The sequence below is a fragment of the Perca fluviatilis genome, chromosome 5 (genome assembly GCF_010015445.1).
Source record: "Perca fluviatilis chromosome 5, GENO_Pfluv_1.0, whole genome shotgun sequence".
NCBI lineage: Eukaryota > Metazoa > Chordata > Actinopteri > Perciformes > Percidae > Perca > Perca fluviatilis.
The window spans coordinates 27,602,408-27,622,170 of record NC_053116.1 but is presented as its reverse complement, the minus strand read 5'-3'; the positions used below and the strand labels follow the sequence as shown (position 1 = coordinate 27,622,170).

The following is a 19,763-nucleotide window of genomic DNA, read 5'->3' as shown; positions in this document are numbered from 1 at the left end:
CGGAAACGCTGTCAGACGGGAATAATGCACGTGTCTGAGGAACTGTAGGAAGAGCAGCGCTCAGCTTTGGCTGGCATAGAGGCCTGAAAAGGCATACATACCGTCATACCGACATTTTTTGTTCAGTTCCCGGCCGTTAACAGAGAGTCCGGACAGAACTATTCCCGGCTGCTCAGAGGCGCACGGAGCAGGACGACGGGTGGGTAGCAGCACACGGGGCGAAAGAAGAAAGTTCTGGCTCTCTGTTCCCGGGCCTCTGTGTTGTCTGTCTGTGTATCCGCAGGAGCTTGTTAAATTCATTTCTTAATAGTTTAAAACTGAAGGACTGGCTAGGGCTTATTGGACGTCATGGCGGACTACCTGATCAGCGGGCAGACCGGTTACATCCCCGATGATGGGCTGTCGGGACAGCAGCTGTTCAACGGAGGAGACGGGCTCACTTACAAGTAAAGACCCCACGCTGAACCAATGTCTAGTTTTGTAACGTAACGTAGCTTTATGTGCTAACTAGCCCCCTGCCCTTGATGTGTTTTTCACTTACTGATGTAGAATGTTTGTCAGTTGTCCAGCAACTGGATCTGGTGTTACCAAAGCAAACCGTTATTTGGGGACAGCCGGTGACCGTTTAGTTATTAATGAATCGATCTGTTATTAATCGATCTGTTAATGGCTAAAAGAAACATTTACAACCATTTTAAATGGATAGAATCAAGCTCCAAAAACACTGGATGTTACATGTCCCATAATGCAAGCAATAGCATTTGTCCTCACATTATGACTTATTAAACATTAGAAAGCTCCGTCAGAGCCAGAGAAGACAATTATTATTATTATTATTATTATTATTATTATTATTATTATTATTGGTATACGTGCAGTTTAGTGTCCCAAATTCCCCCATACAATGTCATTAATTATGAACCTGCTAAACCACCTGTTTAACAGGTGTTAGGGTTAGGGCAACCTGTCTCAAATTAGACCCTCATCATTTGGGACACTCAGTTTTTGGAAAATTATTTGGGACACTAAACTGCACGTAAACCATTATTATTATTATTATTATTATTATTATTATTATTATTATTATTACTACTACTACTATAACTGTAATCACACGTTGAGTAAGTTAATACTTGTAGCAAGTAAACTGAACTTAATGTTTAAAATGGGTGGAAAATCCCTTTAAATGTCCAGAGTAATCACTAATTTACTTAAGAAGTCACCAGAGCCCAAACTGGTGGTTTAAAATTAAAAATCAAAAATATGCAATTTTATAACATGAAACTGTGGTGAGACAAAAAATCTTATTTTCTTTATAATATGAAACAGAAGCTACATTGTTAATCCACTGTCTAGTTTGGTTATAAGGACATCCTTTGATCACAGTTGACAGTTTTGGCCATCAGTGAAGTTTTATGACTGTTTTGAACTTTACCTTCAGACAGTTCATTGTTTTCACCTTTTTAAATGACACACTGCTAGCCAAAAATGATTGCTGATAAGTCCAGCTTTTCTTTTCTTTTTTTTTTCTTTTTAAACAAAACAAAAAAACAACAACACTTGTGTGGTCTCAATTACAGTGGGGGGGGGGACATTCCTTCTGTACACACACTGGTTCCAAATTTAGGTCCTGGCCTACACAGTCCTGTGTTGTAATTCTGGGCTGTGTGGACCTGACTATATTTAAAGCATCTGCTTGGTAGTCCTCCTATACAACAAAGCAAACATAGTAATGTCATGTACTAATTAGATGCTGTCATCTTTTCATGTCCAAAATCCTAGATTATATTTTTGACATTAATATTTTGCTATATGTACCAGTTCTACAAAGTGATTGCCACATTTTTCACTGTTTTCTGACATTTTATAGACCAAATGATTTATTGATAAATCAGAAAAAAAGGCCCCTCAGATCCTCCAACTTTTCTCTTTTAGCTGTTCCACAAAGCAGAACAAAAACCTCTGGCGATGCTGCTTTTAGCTACTATGCACCGAGATGTTGGAACAGCCTCCCTGAGGAGCTGAGAGGAGCTGGAAACATAAATACCTTTTTAAACAGAGACTAAAAACCTACTTATTCAGTCTGGCTTTCATTTAGTGTCTTATACTTTTAATTAATATTTTTATTATTTCATTGTTTTTTTTAGTGTTTATTTGTTTTAACTTGGTATAAAAAAAGCAGTTTTTATATTTGATATTATTAGTATATTTGATTCATTTTTTATTTTTCTTAGTGTGCATTGGTCTCTAAATCATTTATTTATTTTTCTTATTATTGCTTTGTCTTGTCTGTATTTTAATCATTGTTCAGCACTTGGAGAAAAAAATATAGAATTTAATAGAATGTGGAATAAACAATAAGTGTGTGAATACACTACATATATACAGTATTAACAATGGTATGAATAAGCTAAGATATACAGTAGAACATAGTAAGCAGCGCAGGTATAGTGCAGAAAGTACAAATTGTGCTTATAGTAAACATTATATACAGAATAACAGCTGGAGGTATGATATGAATATGTGTGGCCTATACACTATAGATCCAGTATGTACAATGTAGACAGTGGTATAAATACTCTATAGGTCTATATATGTACAGTATAAGCTTTAGTATTAAATGTACGGGTATGCAATAGAGCTGCAACGATTAGTAGACTAATCGATTAGTCGACTGACAGAAAAATAATTTGCCAATATTGTGATCGATTAATCACTAAAGTAATTCTTAATGTAGAAGTGGCAGAATATGCTGTTTTCAGCCTCTCAAATATGGAGGTTTCCTGCTTTTCTCTGTTTTATATCAAATTAAACTGGATATCTTTGGGTTTTGGATTGACAAAACAAGACCTCACCTTGGACCTTGAGAAACTGGGATGGACATTTTTCACTATTTTCTGACATTTGCTAGACCAATCGATTAATTGAGAAAATAATTTGCTGATTAAATGATAATGAAAATAATTGTTAGTTGCAGCCCTAGTATGTGAGAGTGTGTATGGTTCATTAAGTAAGTGAATATGTAGCTGGCAGTGTAGGATACGTAAGAGCCAGCAGCCAGTGAGGCACTGACCGTTCTAGGGCAAAAGTTAAGTGGTGGTGTGTCAGTTCAAAGTGGTTACTCATTGCTTTTGAAATTATAATCCATTTCATTTATATAGCGCTTTTTTTTTTTAGAACACTCACAGACACTTTACGGAGTCTAAAAAAAGAAAAGAAATCCACACTAAAAAATCCACACACATTAATCAAACATTGCAAAGCAAAGACTTTGTTTATTAAAGTATAGTTCGTTAATGACTGACAGTCACTCATGTCACATGCTAGAATCTGCTGCCCTGTCTCTTTTTGGTCTCATCTCCACATGTGCCTCGCGGCCACTCATATGCCACATGGATCGACATGCCTTGCATTTAAGAAGTTGTTTGCAAAACATTTCTCACACCCACACACTTGTACTGTAACATGACACCTTCTGAAGATTCCCAAGAAAGAAATGCCTGTCCTGTTTGGAGTAGTTAAGTCACATTTTCCTTGAATACCTTCTTGGTTTTCTATTTCTGAACTAGAAATATGTGTTAGGTGCATGTCTACTCATCACATTTTATTTGTTTACAATCTCTTAACTGTACAGTGAAGCCCCATCGGTCAAACGGAAAGAGTGTTTCTCTTAAGGTTTTAGTTCTCAGTTTTGGAATGTGAAGTTCCAGATTATGAATTAAATCTTTCATGTTTGATTGGCTGAAACACGTTTAAAGATGTTAGGATGGACAGGTCTTGTAAGGAGTTGCTCTAACCTCATCTTTCTCGTCTCTCCTTCAGTGACATCCTGATTCTGCCGGGCTACATCGACTTCACATCAGACCAAGTGGTGAGTCGTGATGAAGGAAAAATATTTACCAACATGTGAAATCCGATTAATGCTGCTGTTGTGGTATTAAACTAATCTGAATGTGGCATGATGTCCGGGATGGGAGCACATGAGGCGAGAGTAAGGATTACCAGCTGTGTACCTCCCATCACAAATATTCCCTGAAATAGGCTCACAATGCGTCCAGCCATTGCACTAAATCATGGCCTCCCACTGTGACATTTATGGGATAATGGTAAGTTCTTAAATGTTGTGTAACAGTAGCACAAGAAGATGAGTCATAAAGTGAAAAAACTTTACCAACATCAAGTACAATAGAAAAAAGGCCTTAAAGGTCCAATGGCCCTCATTTATCAACCTAACGTAGAAACCAGCGCAGAAATCATCTTACGACAGGCTTCACGTGGGATTCATGAAAAGTTCGTATCACACCAATCAGAGCGTAAGAATGGTCGTACATTGATAAATGCGGCGGCTGGAAACGATCGTCATTTAAATATCACGCTCCAATATATTCTCGGTTTTGAGGCCTCGCCCCTACAATTTACGACATGGCGAGACGTAATCCGGCTGAGAAGCGGAGCTTTTCATAGGTGGAGATTGAAACCCTGATATCTCCGTTTTTTTATTTGGCAGCCTGAAAACTGCTATTAAAGGCTGTAGAAAGAATGCGGGATGGAAGGAGATCACTGATGCGGTCAACAGTGTTGCCGTAGTAAATCGGCCTCCAGCTGAAGTTTAGCCTATTTAATTTATACATCCTTGACACATTTTTCTATAGTCCTAATAGTTATATACAGGCTTCTATTGCAATCTATTAGGCCTACATGTAGGTGTACCTATAATTAAATAAACACACGGTAGCGGAGTTTATGCAGTGTCTTTTATTTCACTGGTCAGAACGAGGCAAAAGCTGAGGGAGAGGCGCGTATCCCCCGTGCTGGACCACCACCTCGACCCTGTCTCCTGACAGCAGAGGGGCTGGAAAAACAAGCCGAAATAACTCGGTCAATGGCAGAAATAAATCATTCACTTGAAAGAGAAACAAAAACCTGAAGAATAAATAAAAATGTTGTGCATCGTCATGTTTCCTGTATTGAATATCATTGCCAAACGTAACACTATAGGCTACCTTTTAAAGTGAGGAATAATATCCTGTCTCCTTCGTATAGCCCCCAGTTGGGTCTGTTCTGGACACTTCTCTCTGGGCATCGGGTCATCTGGCTCCATCGTTACATTTATGGCACCGTGTTTTCCTGTGCGATGTTGTGCAGAACCCAACAGGCTAAAACAATGTTGCAGACCGGCGCATAGAGGTCTTCTAAAAGAGCCAGATCTGCCATTGCTGATACGTGATCAACTGATGACTTCTCCTTCTCCTGTTAAACTGATTATATGCTGCACCGCAAGTCCACACTGAATCGAAAACTTGCGTACACGAGTTCAGACCAGACGTGAGATTTGATCGCAGCCTACGCTCACGTCCAAATTGATAAATGCCGAGCTTTGTGTAGGAATTGGCGTACGCCTGTTTTAGGTCGTACGCACGTTTTATAAATGAGGGCCATTGTGTGGGAATTTCTCCCATCTATCGTTGAGCTCGTATATCGCAATCAACTCTCTCGCACCACGCAGTTCAAAGTACGTATTATTGCTACGGTAGCCTTCACGGTTCAAAAAGACGGTCTCTTGCTCTTTTCAATATCTTCAATATCTTTTTCTGGGCGAAGAAATTTGGATTATGAATACGTGTGGTCCTCCATGTTTCCTTCTTCAAACTTGCCGGGCCGGGAAGCTACGATACCCATTAGCAGCATTAGCAGCACCTGTGAGTTTATCATGTGACAGCGAAAACGTGAAAGGCGGAGCAGTATGTCCTGTATGTCCCTTACCGGCTAACGTATTTCAAGATGGCGCATGAATATGGCGCGTCTACCCCAGTTCATGCGAATGCAAATGTAAATTTTCAAGCCAAAAGGAATACTTGGAATTGATGGTGGTGGTAAATATTCATGAAAAAGGACAAGTTTGTGAACGGCCAAAACACAGATTTTGATAATGAACAACTAAACGCGTTACACACTGGACCTTTCAGCCTAACTATTATACATGTAGTATTCCAAAGTAAACCTCTTAAACAGTTTCCAGCTTTTCAGATGTTTGACTCTGATTCATCCGCTGTAACAAATTTTGCTTTGAATATCGTAATGATCGTAGAGTAGTTCATCAAGTGTCCATGTGTGCCTAATATCCTCCTGATGTCTTTTGTCCAGGACCTGACCTCAGCGCTCACCAAACAAATCACCATGAAAACTCCCTTAGTCTCCTCTCCCATGGACACGGTCTCAGAGGCCAACATGGCCATCGCTATGGCAGTAAGTAGGACACACAGACGCACGCTTTCCTTGGATTATCAGATTGTTTATTGTTCCTGCTGCTATCATGTTAGTACACTGCCACGCTCACTCACGCACACCTGATGTATTGTCTCCTCCCAGCTAACGGGTGGCATCGGCTTCATCCACCACAACTGCACTCCAGAGTTCCAGGCCAATGAAGTTCGCAAAGTCAAGGTAGTGATGATGACTGTCTGTACGGTTTTATTTTCTCTTTACACTCCTTCATCCCTTTTCCCGTTCTTTAATTTTATTCTTTTGCTCATCTTGTTTCTTCTTTTATTGAAAGTTTTTTTGCTCTTGCGTGATCATTTTCTTTCCTTTTTCTCTTCGTCGTTTTGAGGCTTATCTTTTTTCTGTCCTCTAACGTTGGCTTCTCTTTGTCTTTCTCTATTTTTATTTGCTGCTCTCAGTTTGAAAGCTGTAAAAGTATGTTATTTCCCTGCATCCCTTGCTCCTCTGCTCTCGAGTGTCGGCAGTGAAACGCTCACATATTCTTTATCCAACCCTCCTTATTGAATCCCTTACACCCTTTCCCCCGGCTGTTACTCTCCCTTTCTTTCCCATGCTGGCTCTTAAATCCACTTCCTTTTTTTTATTTTTATTTTTTTTTACACCATCCTTCTCCTGCCCCTCTTTATTCTTCCACACCCCTCCTTTTCCTCACCTCACCCCCCCCCCACCCCTCCCACACCCCACCCCACTCCAGCGTTATGAGCAGGGCTTCATCACAGACCCTGTAGTGATGAGCCCCAACGAGCGCGTTCGGGATGTCTTCCAGGCCAAGGCTCGCCACGGCTTCTGTGGAATCCCCATCACAGACGACGGCAAAATGGGCGGCAAGCTGGTGGGCATCATCTCTTCCAGAGACATCGACTTCCTGAAGGAGGAGGACCACAACTTGCCACTAAGCGAGGTGGGCGCATTAGTCATTAGTAACTCAAAGTACCATGGTGTTGGATGGGTTTGGAATGAATGAATCAAGATTTTATGATTCATATTGATATTCTAATGGAAATCGGTAGACTTATTCAATAGCTATGAATTTCAGTGGGGGCCTGATCCCTACCGAATCTTTGAGACTGCTATAGGAATGTTTTACTGCTGAGTAATAACATCACCTTTCACTGGAAAGTATTTTGAATAGCTAAAAATAACATAACATATAACAGTATGTTAACATTAAAACAATAATAAAATGGTAGCATAGACTTAAATGCATGCAGTGCGTCATATTAGCCAGGCTCAATTTCAAATAATTCATTCAAGAACTGCAACGATTAGTCGAATAATCAAGTAGTTCTAAGTATGTAAGAATGTGATAGAAACTATTTATAAACTATTTTGATAAGTAGTTAATTGTTTGTCATTTTTCAACCAAAAATACCAAACCGATTTTCTGCTTTCAGCTTCCCAAATGTTAACAAACCTGATTTTCTGCTTTTCTTTTGGTCATATATGATAGTAAACTGAATAACATTTATTTATTTATTTTTTTCAAATTTAGGACATATGGTAGACTAAAACAAGCTTAATACCATCTCGGGCTGTGAGAAATAACGGGCATTCACTATTTTCATTTGTGCCAGAGGGTGTTTCTAATTTGTTGATATCATCGGGTCCAGGGTCTACAATGTTAAAGTGTCACATTTTACTACTCCAAGAAATACTAAAAGTTTCTACATTCTCTGAAACCTCTGCATTGAGTGTTGATGCTTCCTTTTATTTATGTTCTGTGTCACCGCGTTGACAGGTGATGACAAAGAAAGAGGATCTCGTGGTCGCCCCTGCTGGAGTGACGCTGAAAGAAGCCAATGAAATCCTCCAGAGGAGTAAGAAAGGTGAGGAGGACATTAGATGTATTATTCATGATTTGCATGATTTTTACTTCCAGTGGAAAAAATATGGCATAAAACGGATTAACTTGCATCCAGGTGTGAACATCTGTACGTGTCTAACCTCTCTGATTCCCTGCTGCAGGTAAGCTGCCTATAGTGAATGAAGAGGGGTCCCTGGTGTCCATCATCGCCCGCACAGACCTGAAGAAGAACAGAGACTTCCCTCTGGCCTCCAAAGACTCGCGCAAACAGCTGCTGTGTGGCGCCGCCATCGGCACCCACAACGACGACAAGTACCGACTGGACCTGCTGGTGCAGAGCGGGGTGGATGTAGTTGTACTGGTAAGGAGGACTTCAGTACAGGTTTTAGAGGTGGAGACTCTTGTTTTCCATAGTGGGCCCTTTTCTACTGGGATCAGTTTCTGACTTTGTGGTGCAGATTAGAGAGCTTTATTACTGCGGAATTGGTACTGGCACTGTTGGTGGAGAGCAGACTGGAGGTCAGCTCTTTCACACATTTGTAACGGGTTAACTGGGTATACTGTGGTACTCGAGTGCACGACAGACAAAATCTATGGAGCAGACGGCAGAGGCGATCTTGTTGATGAAGTTACAGATGTGGGATGAAAACCTTGATCTCTCAACTGTGGGAGCACATTTTAGAATGTGCGGTTGATGTGCTCTGGATGAACTTCATTTGACTTTAGGCTGTCTAAAAGCTGTGAAGTGTACGAATTCAAAGTAATGATGCTCTGTAAATAACAATGTCCTGTGTTCCATCTGTACCTCCAGGACTCATCTCAGGGCAACTCGATCTTCCAGATCAACATGATCAAATATATCAAAGAAAAGCATCCAAGCCTACAGGTCATCGGAGGCAATGGTAATGACTCTTTTCTTTACCTAATAACCAAAAAAATATATATTTCCAATTGATCCCAGCTACCCATCCCAAGTGGTCATGTTGCCTCCAGTTAGAGATGCACACATTGAGAGAGCGTTGTCATTGTCCAGCTCTAACAGCCTCTCTCTCTCTCCCCCTCTCCACTGCAGTGGTGACTGCAGCTCAGGCTAAGAACCTGATAGATGCAGGAGTGGACGGACTTAGAGTGGGGATGGGCAGCGGCTCCATCTGCATCACACAGGAAGGTGAGTGACTGACCGGCAAACTCATCACACCCCATCTACCTCGCTAAATGCTCCCACCCAAAAAGCAGCCATCAGCCATTCTGGAGCCTCTAATGTGGTTAATGAATTTGCCAGTCAAAGGGGAGGGAAAGGGAAATCTTAGTGAAATTATGTGTAGTTTGTCTTTTTGTTGAACAATTTGATTGACTTTGGTTTGGCAGTAAAAAACCGTCCAAGTCTAAATGTCCGGTTTGCTTGATAACGTGGCATGAAAATAATGGTTTGGTTCAACAGTTTAGTTGTCTGTGTAGTGTGTCTAATTGGAAGACAACCAGTTGTGTGTCCAAGACTCCTCAGGAGGCTCAGATTGAAAAACGAGCATATTAGAATTATTTAGTCTTCTTTTGTATAGTCTTTGGCAGTGTGTATTGACATTTCTGACCCCGGGAGTCTGTCTCTGGCACCTCCTGCCTGATTACCTTTGCAAGTCATGGAGGTTGTTAAAAGTGCATGAGCTATGATTGGTCGTGGGTCAGTGTCTAATCTGACATTTCGCTCAACCAAGTCACGTCCGGTACGATGATCACCTGATCGGACATTGTGACCACCCAGAAAACTAAGTTTGGATTTTAAATCTAAGTTTTCATTGGGATACATTTAGGTGTGATTTCTGTGGCATAGTTATACGTTTACAGTAGATATTGTTTCTGTGCTTTTTGTTGTCTCCGTGTGGTCTCTCTTCATCTCATCTTAAGATTTCTCTCAAATCAGTATTTGTATTTTTTCTTTTGCTTACGGTCATCTTCATCTTGTTGTCTTCCTACCTGCCTCCTCCCCTTCTTTCTCTCTGCTTCCTCTCTCTTAAATTCTCTCCCCTACATCCCACTCTGATGTTTGTGTTTGTGTGTGTGTCCGTGTCCATGTCCAGCTCACACAGTTACAGGATACTCCAGTAAGTTTTCCCCGTCCCATTTGGTCTTCGACCGGGCTCCAATTTGCTCTACTATCAGTGTGCCCGCCCTTCCCACTTCACAGCCTGCTGCACTGATTGGTTAACAGCTTTGCATCAGTAGAAGTATTAGAGGTAGTTGTCGTAGGTTTTTCGTTTGTTTTGAGAGCTGGCCTTAGGTGTTTTGGGGTTTTGCTTGTTCCTGTGTCCTCACTAATCTGCCCATCATCTTGGGTGAATGTTCCTCTTCCTCCACCCTCTTTACTGACCTTTTAGTCTCTGGTCTTGATGAAGTCATCAGATTGAGACACTAGCCATTTGTGTCCTTGGGTTGCCTATGGATACCATTGATCAGATGGTGGCTGGTTTAAGGCCAAACTCTTTGTGTGCTGCCTCTGTGACAGGATTGTGATTTATTGACTCTTTCGCCATTGTATCAGTTAAAGATCACAGCTCTCATCCATTTTTAACACCCATTCCTAACCTATGGCATTCAAATGAGTAATGTAGTTTGCAGCCACAGGGTGTCTCTGTCTAGCTGAGGTGGTGAAGCTGCTGAATTGGGTGGGACCAGACAGGTTATATTTCAGCCGGCACCTTTGCGTCATAATTAATCATCACCGCCGAGGAGGCCTTGATGAGATATGTATCTTTGTTCAGCGGTTTGTTCCATATTCGGATTTCTGTGACTTACTTTCTAGTAGTCAACATATATATTCAAAGTCTGATAGTGCTCCCAACTGATTGTTTTACCTAAATTGACATACTTTTGAATAGTAGCGTGTGTGTGTGTGTGTGTGTGTGTGTGTGTGTGTGTGTGTGTGTGTGTGTGTGTGTGTGTGTGTGTGTGTGTGTGTGTGTGTGTGTGTGTGTGTGTGTGTGTGTGTGTGTGTGTGTGTGTGTGTGTGTGTGTGTGTGTGTGTGTGTTCTGAAATGATATACAGAACAGTAAAATACATGTCTTGTAGCTTGAACATATGGGGCTGCACAGTTTATGACATACACACTGTATATTCTAACACTTTTCCCTAAAGAAAGATAAAATAGCAGCACTCTCACCTCAAACAGCAATGTTCTAAATTATAATTTAGAAGTTAGGATTAGACAGGCTCTTCAGCTGCTGTGGTTCAAAATTAAAGTTACAATCTTTAGGATTTCTTTAGGAAGTCAAACCCATTTATTTTATAACTTTTTCCAACAATAGCCATTTAAAGCATTTACATTATATAAAACCTCCCAGTTGCTCCTCTGTTGTATTTCTGATAAAGTAGCTGCTAAAGGAGTGTTTGCTCCCTTCAGAATTCGCGGTCAGCGAGCTTGTTACGCCAGCAATCTCTTACCACAGTTCCAGTTAATCTTTTATTGTGTGTAATTATAATGTGTTGAGTTATTTAAACAAACTATTGGGGAAATAAACGCTGCTTGTCCGTCTCATCGATAGAGCCTGCGGCTGGATGTAGCTCTATCAATGAGAGCTAGTCTCTTAGAATTCCTCTGAAATTCACAAATATTCATTAACTTGAAATCGGACACCGTTGTAAGCTTTATAAGACATTTAGCTAGATGTTGTATACGTGGCGTGACGAAATTCAAACTGTAAATATACTCAAATTACGCCGAAAATAAAGCTGACTATCCGTGATTTGTAGCTACACAGGTAGCTAGGATTGAAGGGACAGTTGCAGCTAACGAAAGCCGTAATCTTCACAAATATTCATTAATTTGAAATCGGACACCGTTGTTAGCGTTATAAGACATTTGGCTAGATGTTGTATACGTGGCGTTACGAAATTCAAACTGTAAATATACTCGAATTATTTCGAAAATTAAGGTAACTATCTGTGATTTGTAGCTACGAATCACGGGCTACATCCAGCCGCAGGCTCAATCAATGAGACTCGCGGACAAGCAGTGTTTATTTCCCCAATCGTTTGTTTAAATAACTCAACACATTATAATTACACACATTAAACGATTAACTGGAACTGTGGTAAGAGATTGCTGGCGTAACAAGCTCGCTGACCGCGCTCTCGCTCACATACACGGGCCATTTAGCTAGCAGTAAGAGGGGAGCTGCAGGCCTTGGAGCTCTGTCAGGGCAGCAGCGTTTGGTTGTCCATTAGCGCAAAAAAACGGTGACTTTGCGCGGGTATGGAGTGCTGTGGGCTGCCGTCACGGAGCTCCAAGTACCTCATAGCAGGCCAGGGTCTATGAAGGAAGGAAGGCAGGCAGGCCGGGCGGCGAGGCAGCAACACAGGCAGCACCGGCCGCTGAACTCCGACACACACACGTGTAAGACACGTCTTACCAAATTTGCAATTGGCCATCAATTTTCGTAAAACGGCCCATATTTGAGCTTTATATAGTTGATTTCTCGCTAAAAAAAGTCTCAGAAGTGAATTTAATAAGGAAATAGCCCGATAAACAATGTATAACTTTGCAGTGTCTGAAATATGAGACCTGCTGTCGAGTCTCCCATGTGTTTCTATGTAGTTTGCTCAAACCAATCAGCGCGTAGCTCATTCTGAATATTAATATATAATATATATACCATATTTGGAAGAAAAGCTCTTGTTCCAAATACAGCCATATTCACAGGGTAGTTAAGGGCCTAATAAAATAGCATTCGGGCAATTTTCAATTAGGAGACCTTAAGGAACCGTGTAAAATATCCTATATAATCATTCTATCACCCCTTTAAATTGCATTAGCAGACAACCACCAGTACCCATTGGTGATTATAACTTTAAAGATCCCGATAACATGTACAAAGGGTCCTATGCAACATTTCGTCGCTTCAACATGGCCATCAATACATAGCAGGATAATTAAGACTACTAGTTTGGTAAGTACCATGCAGTCCTGAGTTCCCAGGAAGCAAAACAACCTTACTGGTAAAAAAGGATTTCTCTTTGGTGGTAAATTTGAACACCATTGCCCCTTACTTAATGGTGAGAAAGATTAGTGGTTGAAATCTTAGAGATGTAATTGAAATGTAGATCTGGTTGATGGAGGAAGGATATATTTTGAGAGATGGATTTAGAGTCTGGGATTTGTCTGCTGATGTGACAAGTTTAACTTCCTCATTCTCACTTATCTTTAACATGACAACAGAAAGCCTGTCTGCTCATTCACTGTTTGTTTTTTTAACATCACTTGGATCACTGGGAGTTTCCACTGTGCATGCCTATGAAAACTCAGTTGAACTCTCTGAGCTCAATTGGGAAGTTTTATTTATTTATTTATTTTGTTTATGTCAAGTTTATCAAATTATCAGTATAAGCCGACTGAGGATTCCTTTATACTGTATATGTTGAAGAAGAAAGAATAATTGTCTGGTAAAGATGACAATGTCAGCATTTTATTTTGTAGTTACGATGACTACATTCAACAGATGTACTAATTTTCTCACATCCTTTTATCCTTCTCTTTTTCCTCCCTTCAGTGCTGGCGTGCGGCAGACCCCAGGCGACGGCTGTCTATAAGGTATCGGAATACGCCAGGCGTTTTGGTGTGCCTGTCATCGCCGATGGTGGCATCCAGACTGTCGGGCACATTGCCAAAGCCCTGGCACTGGGAGCATCCACAGGTATGGCTAGATGGGCCTGAGTGCGAGAGTTCATAATTCAAATATTTAGATGATGGATGAGACACGCACCACATTGTAATAACTACTAGTAAACTATTTTATTGCAGAATTAGTAAATATTAAAGATCAGTTTTTTTTTGCTGTGGACATCCAACATGTTTTGTTTTTTTTATTTCAAGTTACAGAAAGGATTATAAACTGAACAGTAGATTTTCCGATTTAGATTATGGTGTTTACTTCCCTTGGTGTGAAATGGGATTTATGGTGGGGGGGAAGCAAAAACAACAGCCTTTTTCCCACTTTCACTTCATTTAAGCCTTTCAGTAGTCACCATTCATTTCTAGTCTTCAAACTTAACTTCTACTTACTAATCTCTCTCTAGTGATGATGGGCTCTCTGCTGGCTGCCACCAGCGAAGCTCCTGGTGAATATTTCTTCTCGGACGGCATCAGGCTGAAGAAATACCGCGGCATGGGCTCCCTGGATGCCATGGACAAAAACCTGGGCTCCCAGACCAGATACTTCAGGTACAGAAACAGTCAAACTTGGCTAACAGACTGTATCGTTCAAGTTGATAAGAGTTTATACTGTAGTTGGCGAACGTTAGTAGTGACTGTGTCTGCAGGTTGAATCGTAACGAAGCAATGGTCTAACCCTTACCCCAAAAGAGAACTCAATGAATGCACACTGTTCCCTTGTACACAGTATAGCCTCGTCTCACCACAATGTCATTCTAGACAATTCTTTGCCAGTTTTTCCCAGATGACAACACTTCTTCCTCATTCGATTTTCAGTGGTTTTCAGAACAAATTACTCACAGACATTACTCCCTTGTGGTGAAGAATGATGAGCCTACTAGAAAAGAACAGAGCGGCTGACATTTTACCCAATAATACTTAAATCTTTGTTTTGGTTGTAAAGTAAATGTCACAACACTCTCAAAAGGTAGAGTATTCAAAAGACAAACTACGTTATTCACCTTACTATGGATTTTTAGCCACAAGGTGGCAGTACACAGGTTGTACAAGATCATCTGCTTTAAATGTCATTGAGAGACGGGAGCTTCATAAGTGAAGAAGAAGACGCACTTTATTGATCCCTTTTTAAATTCAAAATTTAGCTACCACTCCGTATAATCGGTCAATACGGGGACTTGAACCGGTGACCCTCCGGTTCCCAAGCCAAGTCCCCACGGACTGAGCTTCTGCCACCCCTGTGTGTACTCTTTCTATGCCACTACCACCATCATATCACTCACTCCTTTTCTTCTTCCTCTCCCCTCACAGTGAGTGCGATAAGATTAAAGTTGCTCAGGGTGTTTCTGGAGCGGTGCAGGACAAAGGCTCCATCCACAAGTTTGTTCCCTACCTGCTGGCTGGCATTCAGCACTCGTGTCAGGACATCGGAGCCAAGAGCCTCACACAACTCAGGTAAAAACACACATCAGACAGATTATGTAAAACTGCCTTTGATTGAGTCCTCAAACGTCACAGAAGAAAGAATAATCGTTATGGAAATGTGTGCACACAGAATAGTAAAATATAAGTGGATTTTTCTCTGTGATGTAAGACCTTCTTCAGAATAGTGGGGAATTCTAATGTAATTAAGTATTGTTATACAACCTTCATGATACCGTGGACTAATAACTAGTGTCAGAAAAATGGTTAACATGCACTCAGTGTCCTTATTAGTACACCTGTACAATATACAACAGCCACAAATTCTACTTTAAATGATGTTTATAATGTTCACCTTTTGGTTAAATTGTTGTTAATGTTTATTATTGAGGTCGTAGTTAATGTTAAAGTTGTATGGGACTTCATTATTTTGAGCAGTATTGCTAATATTTTGTCCTCCCTATCTACTTACACGAGGGGGGGAATATTGCAAACACCTCTGAATATAACACAGTCCAGAAAAACACCACCACTAACTTTGATCCCAAATGGTAATACATATTTAACTAACATAAATGTAGACTTGGTAGAGAACAGTTGTATTGGAATTCATTAGATATTACAGGTGTACCAAATAAATTGGCCACTGAGTATGTTTCAATATACTGTTTGTATACTTGACATTAAGCAATATAACGTACACAAGCCAAAAGGGCTATTTCGACATAGTCATAGTATGCCATAAGTCAGTCATTTTACAGTATACCATAAATGTCATCAAAACATCATGGTATAGTATATCATAAAATGGGATAAAAGTTATAGTATAGAAAATGCCATGTCATTTTAAAATTCATAATATAATATGCCATAAACATATCATTACAACAAGTTAATTATTAATTTAAAACCGTGTACGAGGATTTTTGTGTGTACTTACTGCTAAAATAGTAAACTATGACGATTAGTATCAAGTACATGTACAATTAGTATGTAGTATAGATTTGGGACTTTAAAGTGATGGTTCGATAATTTCATACCAACGCCAAATATTTTCAATTATCTGTCGAACATTGGGGAGTTAGGGAGTAGAGTATCAGCTGAATAGCTAGTTAGGGGGGCTAATGGATTCGGTTATTAATTTCATTACCCACTAATGTTCGAATATATAATACGCGTCTACAGTAGTACAAATAGGTTATGCACTCATAAAACGATGGATTGTAAGTTTAAGTAGTACACCAGAAGTTTATGAACACTTGCCTGCTGGCTTCTGCTCTCTTCTGTTGTTATTGCTGCTCTAAGACGAGTGCTTAGGTCTACAAATTACAACACCGAAAAGAGATGCAACAAAAATATTTTTTAATTTTACTTATTTTTTAAAGTAAGTACTGTAGAATAACTAGCAGGAGACAAGTTATAATTGAGGTAAGTTTGGAGACATTACCTTATTTAATCATTAAATTAATAAATATTTTTGTTGCATCTCTTTTCGGTGTTGTAATTTGTAGACGGCCCTAAGCACTCTTACTGCCCGGTAGTAACAGCAGCAGCAGCAGAGAGCAGAAGCCAGCAGGCAAGTGTTCATAAACTTCTGGTGTACTTACAAACTTTACAATCCATCGTTTTTTGGGCATAACCTATTTGTACTACTGTAGACGTTTGGTATCATTTCGGGCATTATTAGTGGGGTAATGTTAAGAGACACTTCGGATCCATTAGCCCCTGCGCTAAGCTATTCAGCTGATAACGCTACTCTACGCTAACTCTCCCAATGTTCGACCCAGCTGAAAAAAGCTTCTGGGTGAGTGTTTGGCTCGAGGTCATGGTGCAAAGGACCCTAGGGTGAAATTACTCCGAACCATCACTTTAACCTTAGTACTTGCCCAGCATTTGTGTCGCACTATATTCTTTTCCTAGTGCTTGGGTTGTATTTCTTCCCCTTGATGTCTGGTGTGTGTAATGGAATTTCTTTCCGCCTGGCAGAGCCATGATGTACTCTGGAGATCTGAAATTTGAAAAGAGAACCACGTCAGCCCAAATGGAGGGTGGCGTCCACAGCCTTCACAGGTAAACAAGAGCAACACAAACTGGCCTTTCTTAGCACAGATCCACTCGACTAAGTAGATACAACTTTTGTTCCGTTTTCATATTCCATCATCTTAAAAAGTTTCATGTCTCGCTCCAACCACACAAACTTTCAGTTAAACTTCCTCTTTAGCGCCTCCAGTCTATGTTAAGAGGAAACCTCAGGGAGCATCATGGATCACGGTGTAATCTTTTCCTCACTGACTGACTCCTCCTCTTTCTCCCACAGTTATGAGAAACGTCTATTTTAAAAAGAAGACCAGCCGTTCAGCCTGCAGATGGAGAAACCTTCCAACTGACACATTATGCAAACACTACATGCCAGATCCTCTTAAATGTATTCTCCACACACACACACACACACACACACACACACACACACACACACACACACACACACACACACACACAACAGAAAAATACATACAAGCGTTCACCCACTCTACCCTTCCAAGGATTCATCAAGTCTTCCTGCCAGTGTCATCTATGCATTTTTCATGTTTAGTGTAGCTGTGTGTGTTTGTGTGTGAAGGAGGGGAACCAAGCATTTATCAATCAGTGCACGTGTGATTGAGTCCTCCAATGCCTTTTCATGTTGTGATTAAAATAAATGTCTGGCGTGTCCATTTTAAGGAAAAAAAGTTGTCCAATAATAAAGCTTATGTGTTTTTCCACGAGCTGCTGTAGTCTGAGTCTTTTTATATTTGTGTATATCTAGTATGAGACATTTGAATAACATTTACTGTTTTAGATAAAAATTCTACAGCGTTGATAATACAATGTGAAGACAATTTATCAACGGAACAAGCGCTGGATTCTCATTACCTGCAGAGGAGAAGCACATCCCAAGAAGACGTGCTGCAGCTTGTGGTCTCTGAGAAACTCCCCAACAAGAGATCTAGTTTCTGTTCATCTGATCCTTTACTTAAGTAAAACTACAAATACTTCATACAGGTAGAAGTCCTGAATTCCAAATGTTACTTAAGTGAAAGTACAGAAGCAAAATGTTCTTAAAGTATTAAAAGTACTCATTATGCAGTTATACATTCAGTTTATTTATCACTAACAGAATACTTGCAGGTCATCAATGTGGAGACCATTTCAGATACTTTGCATACTACTTGGTAGATTATATCAAAGTCATAGGATGGTATGTCGATAAAAGTCATAGTATAGAATGTTTCAAAAAATCATTATAGTATAGCTAAAAAAAACCATAGTATATCTAATAAAAATCATAGTATAGTATGTCGAAAAAAAATTGTGTATGTCGAAAGAAGTAAAGTCATGGTTTAGTATGTTAAAGTTATTAAACAAAAAACCATAGTATGTTGAAAAAAAAGTCATAGTATTTTAATCGAAAAAGTCATAGTATGTCTAAAAAAGTGATAAAGTCGTAGTATGTATGTCGAAAATATTCATAGTATAGTATGTTGATAAAAAGTGATGGTATGGTATGTCGAAAAAAGTCTCATTATAGTAATCGAAAAGTCATAGTAGTATGTCAAAAATAGTCATAGTATAGTATGTCAAAAAAAAAAACGTCATGAAAAGATCCACCCTGCATTGGGTATCAAACCTGGGTCAGAGTCTGCAATGACTACTTGCCAGTTGCCTGTTAGTAGCATTGATAACCACTGGGCCAGTGTACCACCACAGAATTTATGTTGAAAACACTAATAGCATAGTATGTCTTAAAAAGTCATAGTATGGTATGTCACAAAACAAATTATAGTCATAGTATAGTATGTTGAAAAAAGTCAAAGTGTAGTGTATTGAAAAAACTCATGGTATAGTATGTCAAAAAAAAAGTTATAATATTGTATATCAAAGTAAACGTCATGAAAAGGGCCAGCCTGGACTGGTTCTCAAACCTGGATCTGTAGTGAATACTGGCAGGTTGGTCTGTTGGCAGCCGTGCTAACCACTGAGCCAGCATGCCACTGAAGAATTTATATTGAAAACTTTAACAGTACAGAATGTGTCGAAAAAAGTCATAGTATGGTATGTCGAAAAAATCCTAGTATGGAATATTAAAAAAAAAATCCTAGTATAGTATATCAAAAAAAGTCATAGTATAGTATGTCAAAAAAGTCATAATATAGAATGTTTAAAGAAATCATAATATATCAAAAAAGTCATAGTATATATATATATATATATATATATATATATATATATATATGTCGAAAAAAGTCATAGTAAAGCATGTCGGGAAAAAGTGATTAAAAAAAGTCATAGTATAACATGTCGAAACAAACGTCATGAAAAGGGCCAGCCTGGACTGGGTATTAAACCTGAATCTGAGTCCACAGCTACTACTTGCTGGATGCCAGCCATGCCAACCACTGAGCCAGTGTGTCAGCAAAGAATTAATGTTAAAACAGTAATAGCATAGAATGCCGAAAAAAGCCATAAAAAAAGTCATAGTAAGGTATGTTGAAAAAAAGTTTTAAAAAAGTAATAGTATAGTATGTTGAAAAAAAGTGTTAAAAAGTAATAGTATA

At 39.6% G+C, this 19,763-nt stretch overlaps 1 protein-coding gene across 1 annotated transcript; it reads left to right on the top strand.

Annotated features, from left to right (window-relative positions):
• On the top strand, window positions 1-17,933 carry impdh2 (IMP (inosine 5'-monophosphate) dehydrogenase 2). Its single transcript, XM_039800045.1, has 14 exons — window positions 1-446; window positions 3,823-3,871; window positions 6,145-6,246; window positions 6,370-6,444; window positions 6,977-7,183; window positions 8,021-8,108; window positions 8,248-8,447; window positions 8,898-8,988; window positions 9,159-9,254; window positions 13,628-13,771; window positions 14,154-14,298; window positions 15,058-15,201; window positions 17,155-17,238; window positions 17,486-17,933. Exons 1-14 carry the CDS (start codon window positions 349-351, stop codon window positions 17,505-17,507), a joined length of 1,545 nt encoding a protein of 514 aa, XP_039655979.1. The 5' UTR covers window positions 1-348; the 3' UTR covers window positions 17,508-17,933.
• The last annotated feature ends 1,830 nt before the right edge of the window (window positions 17,934-19,763 follow it).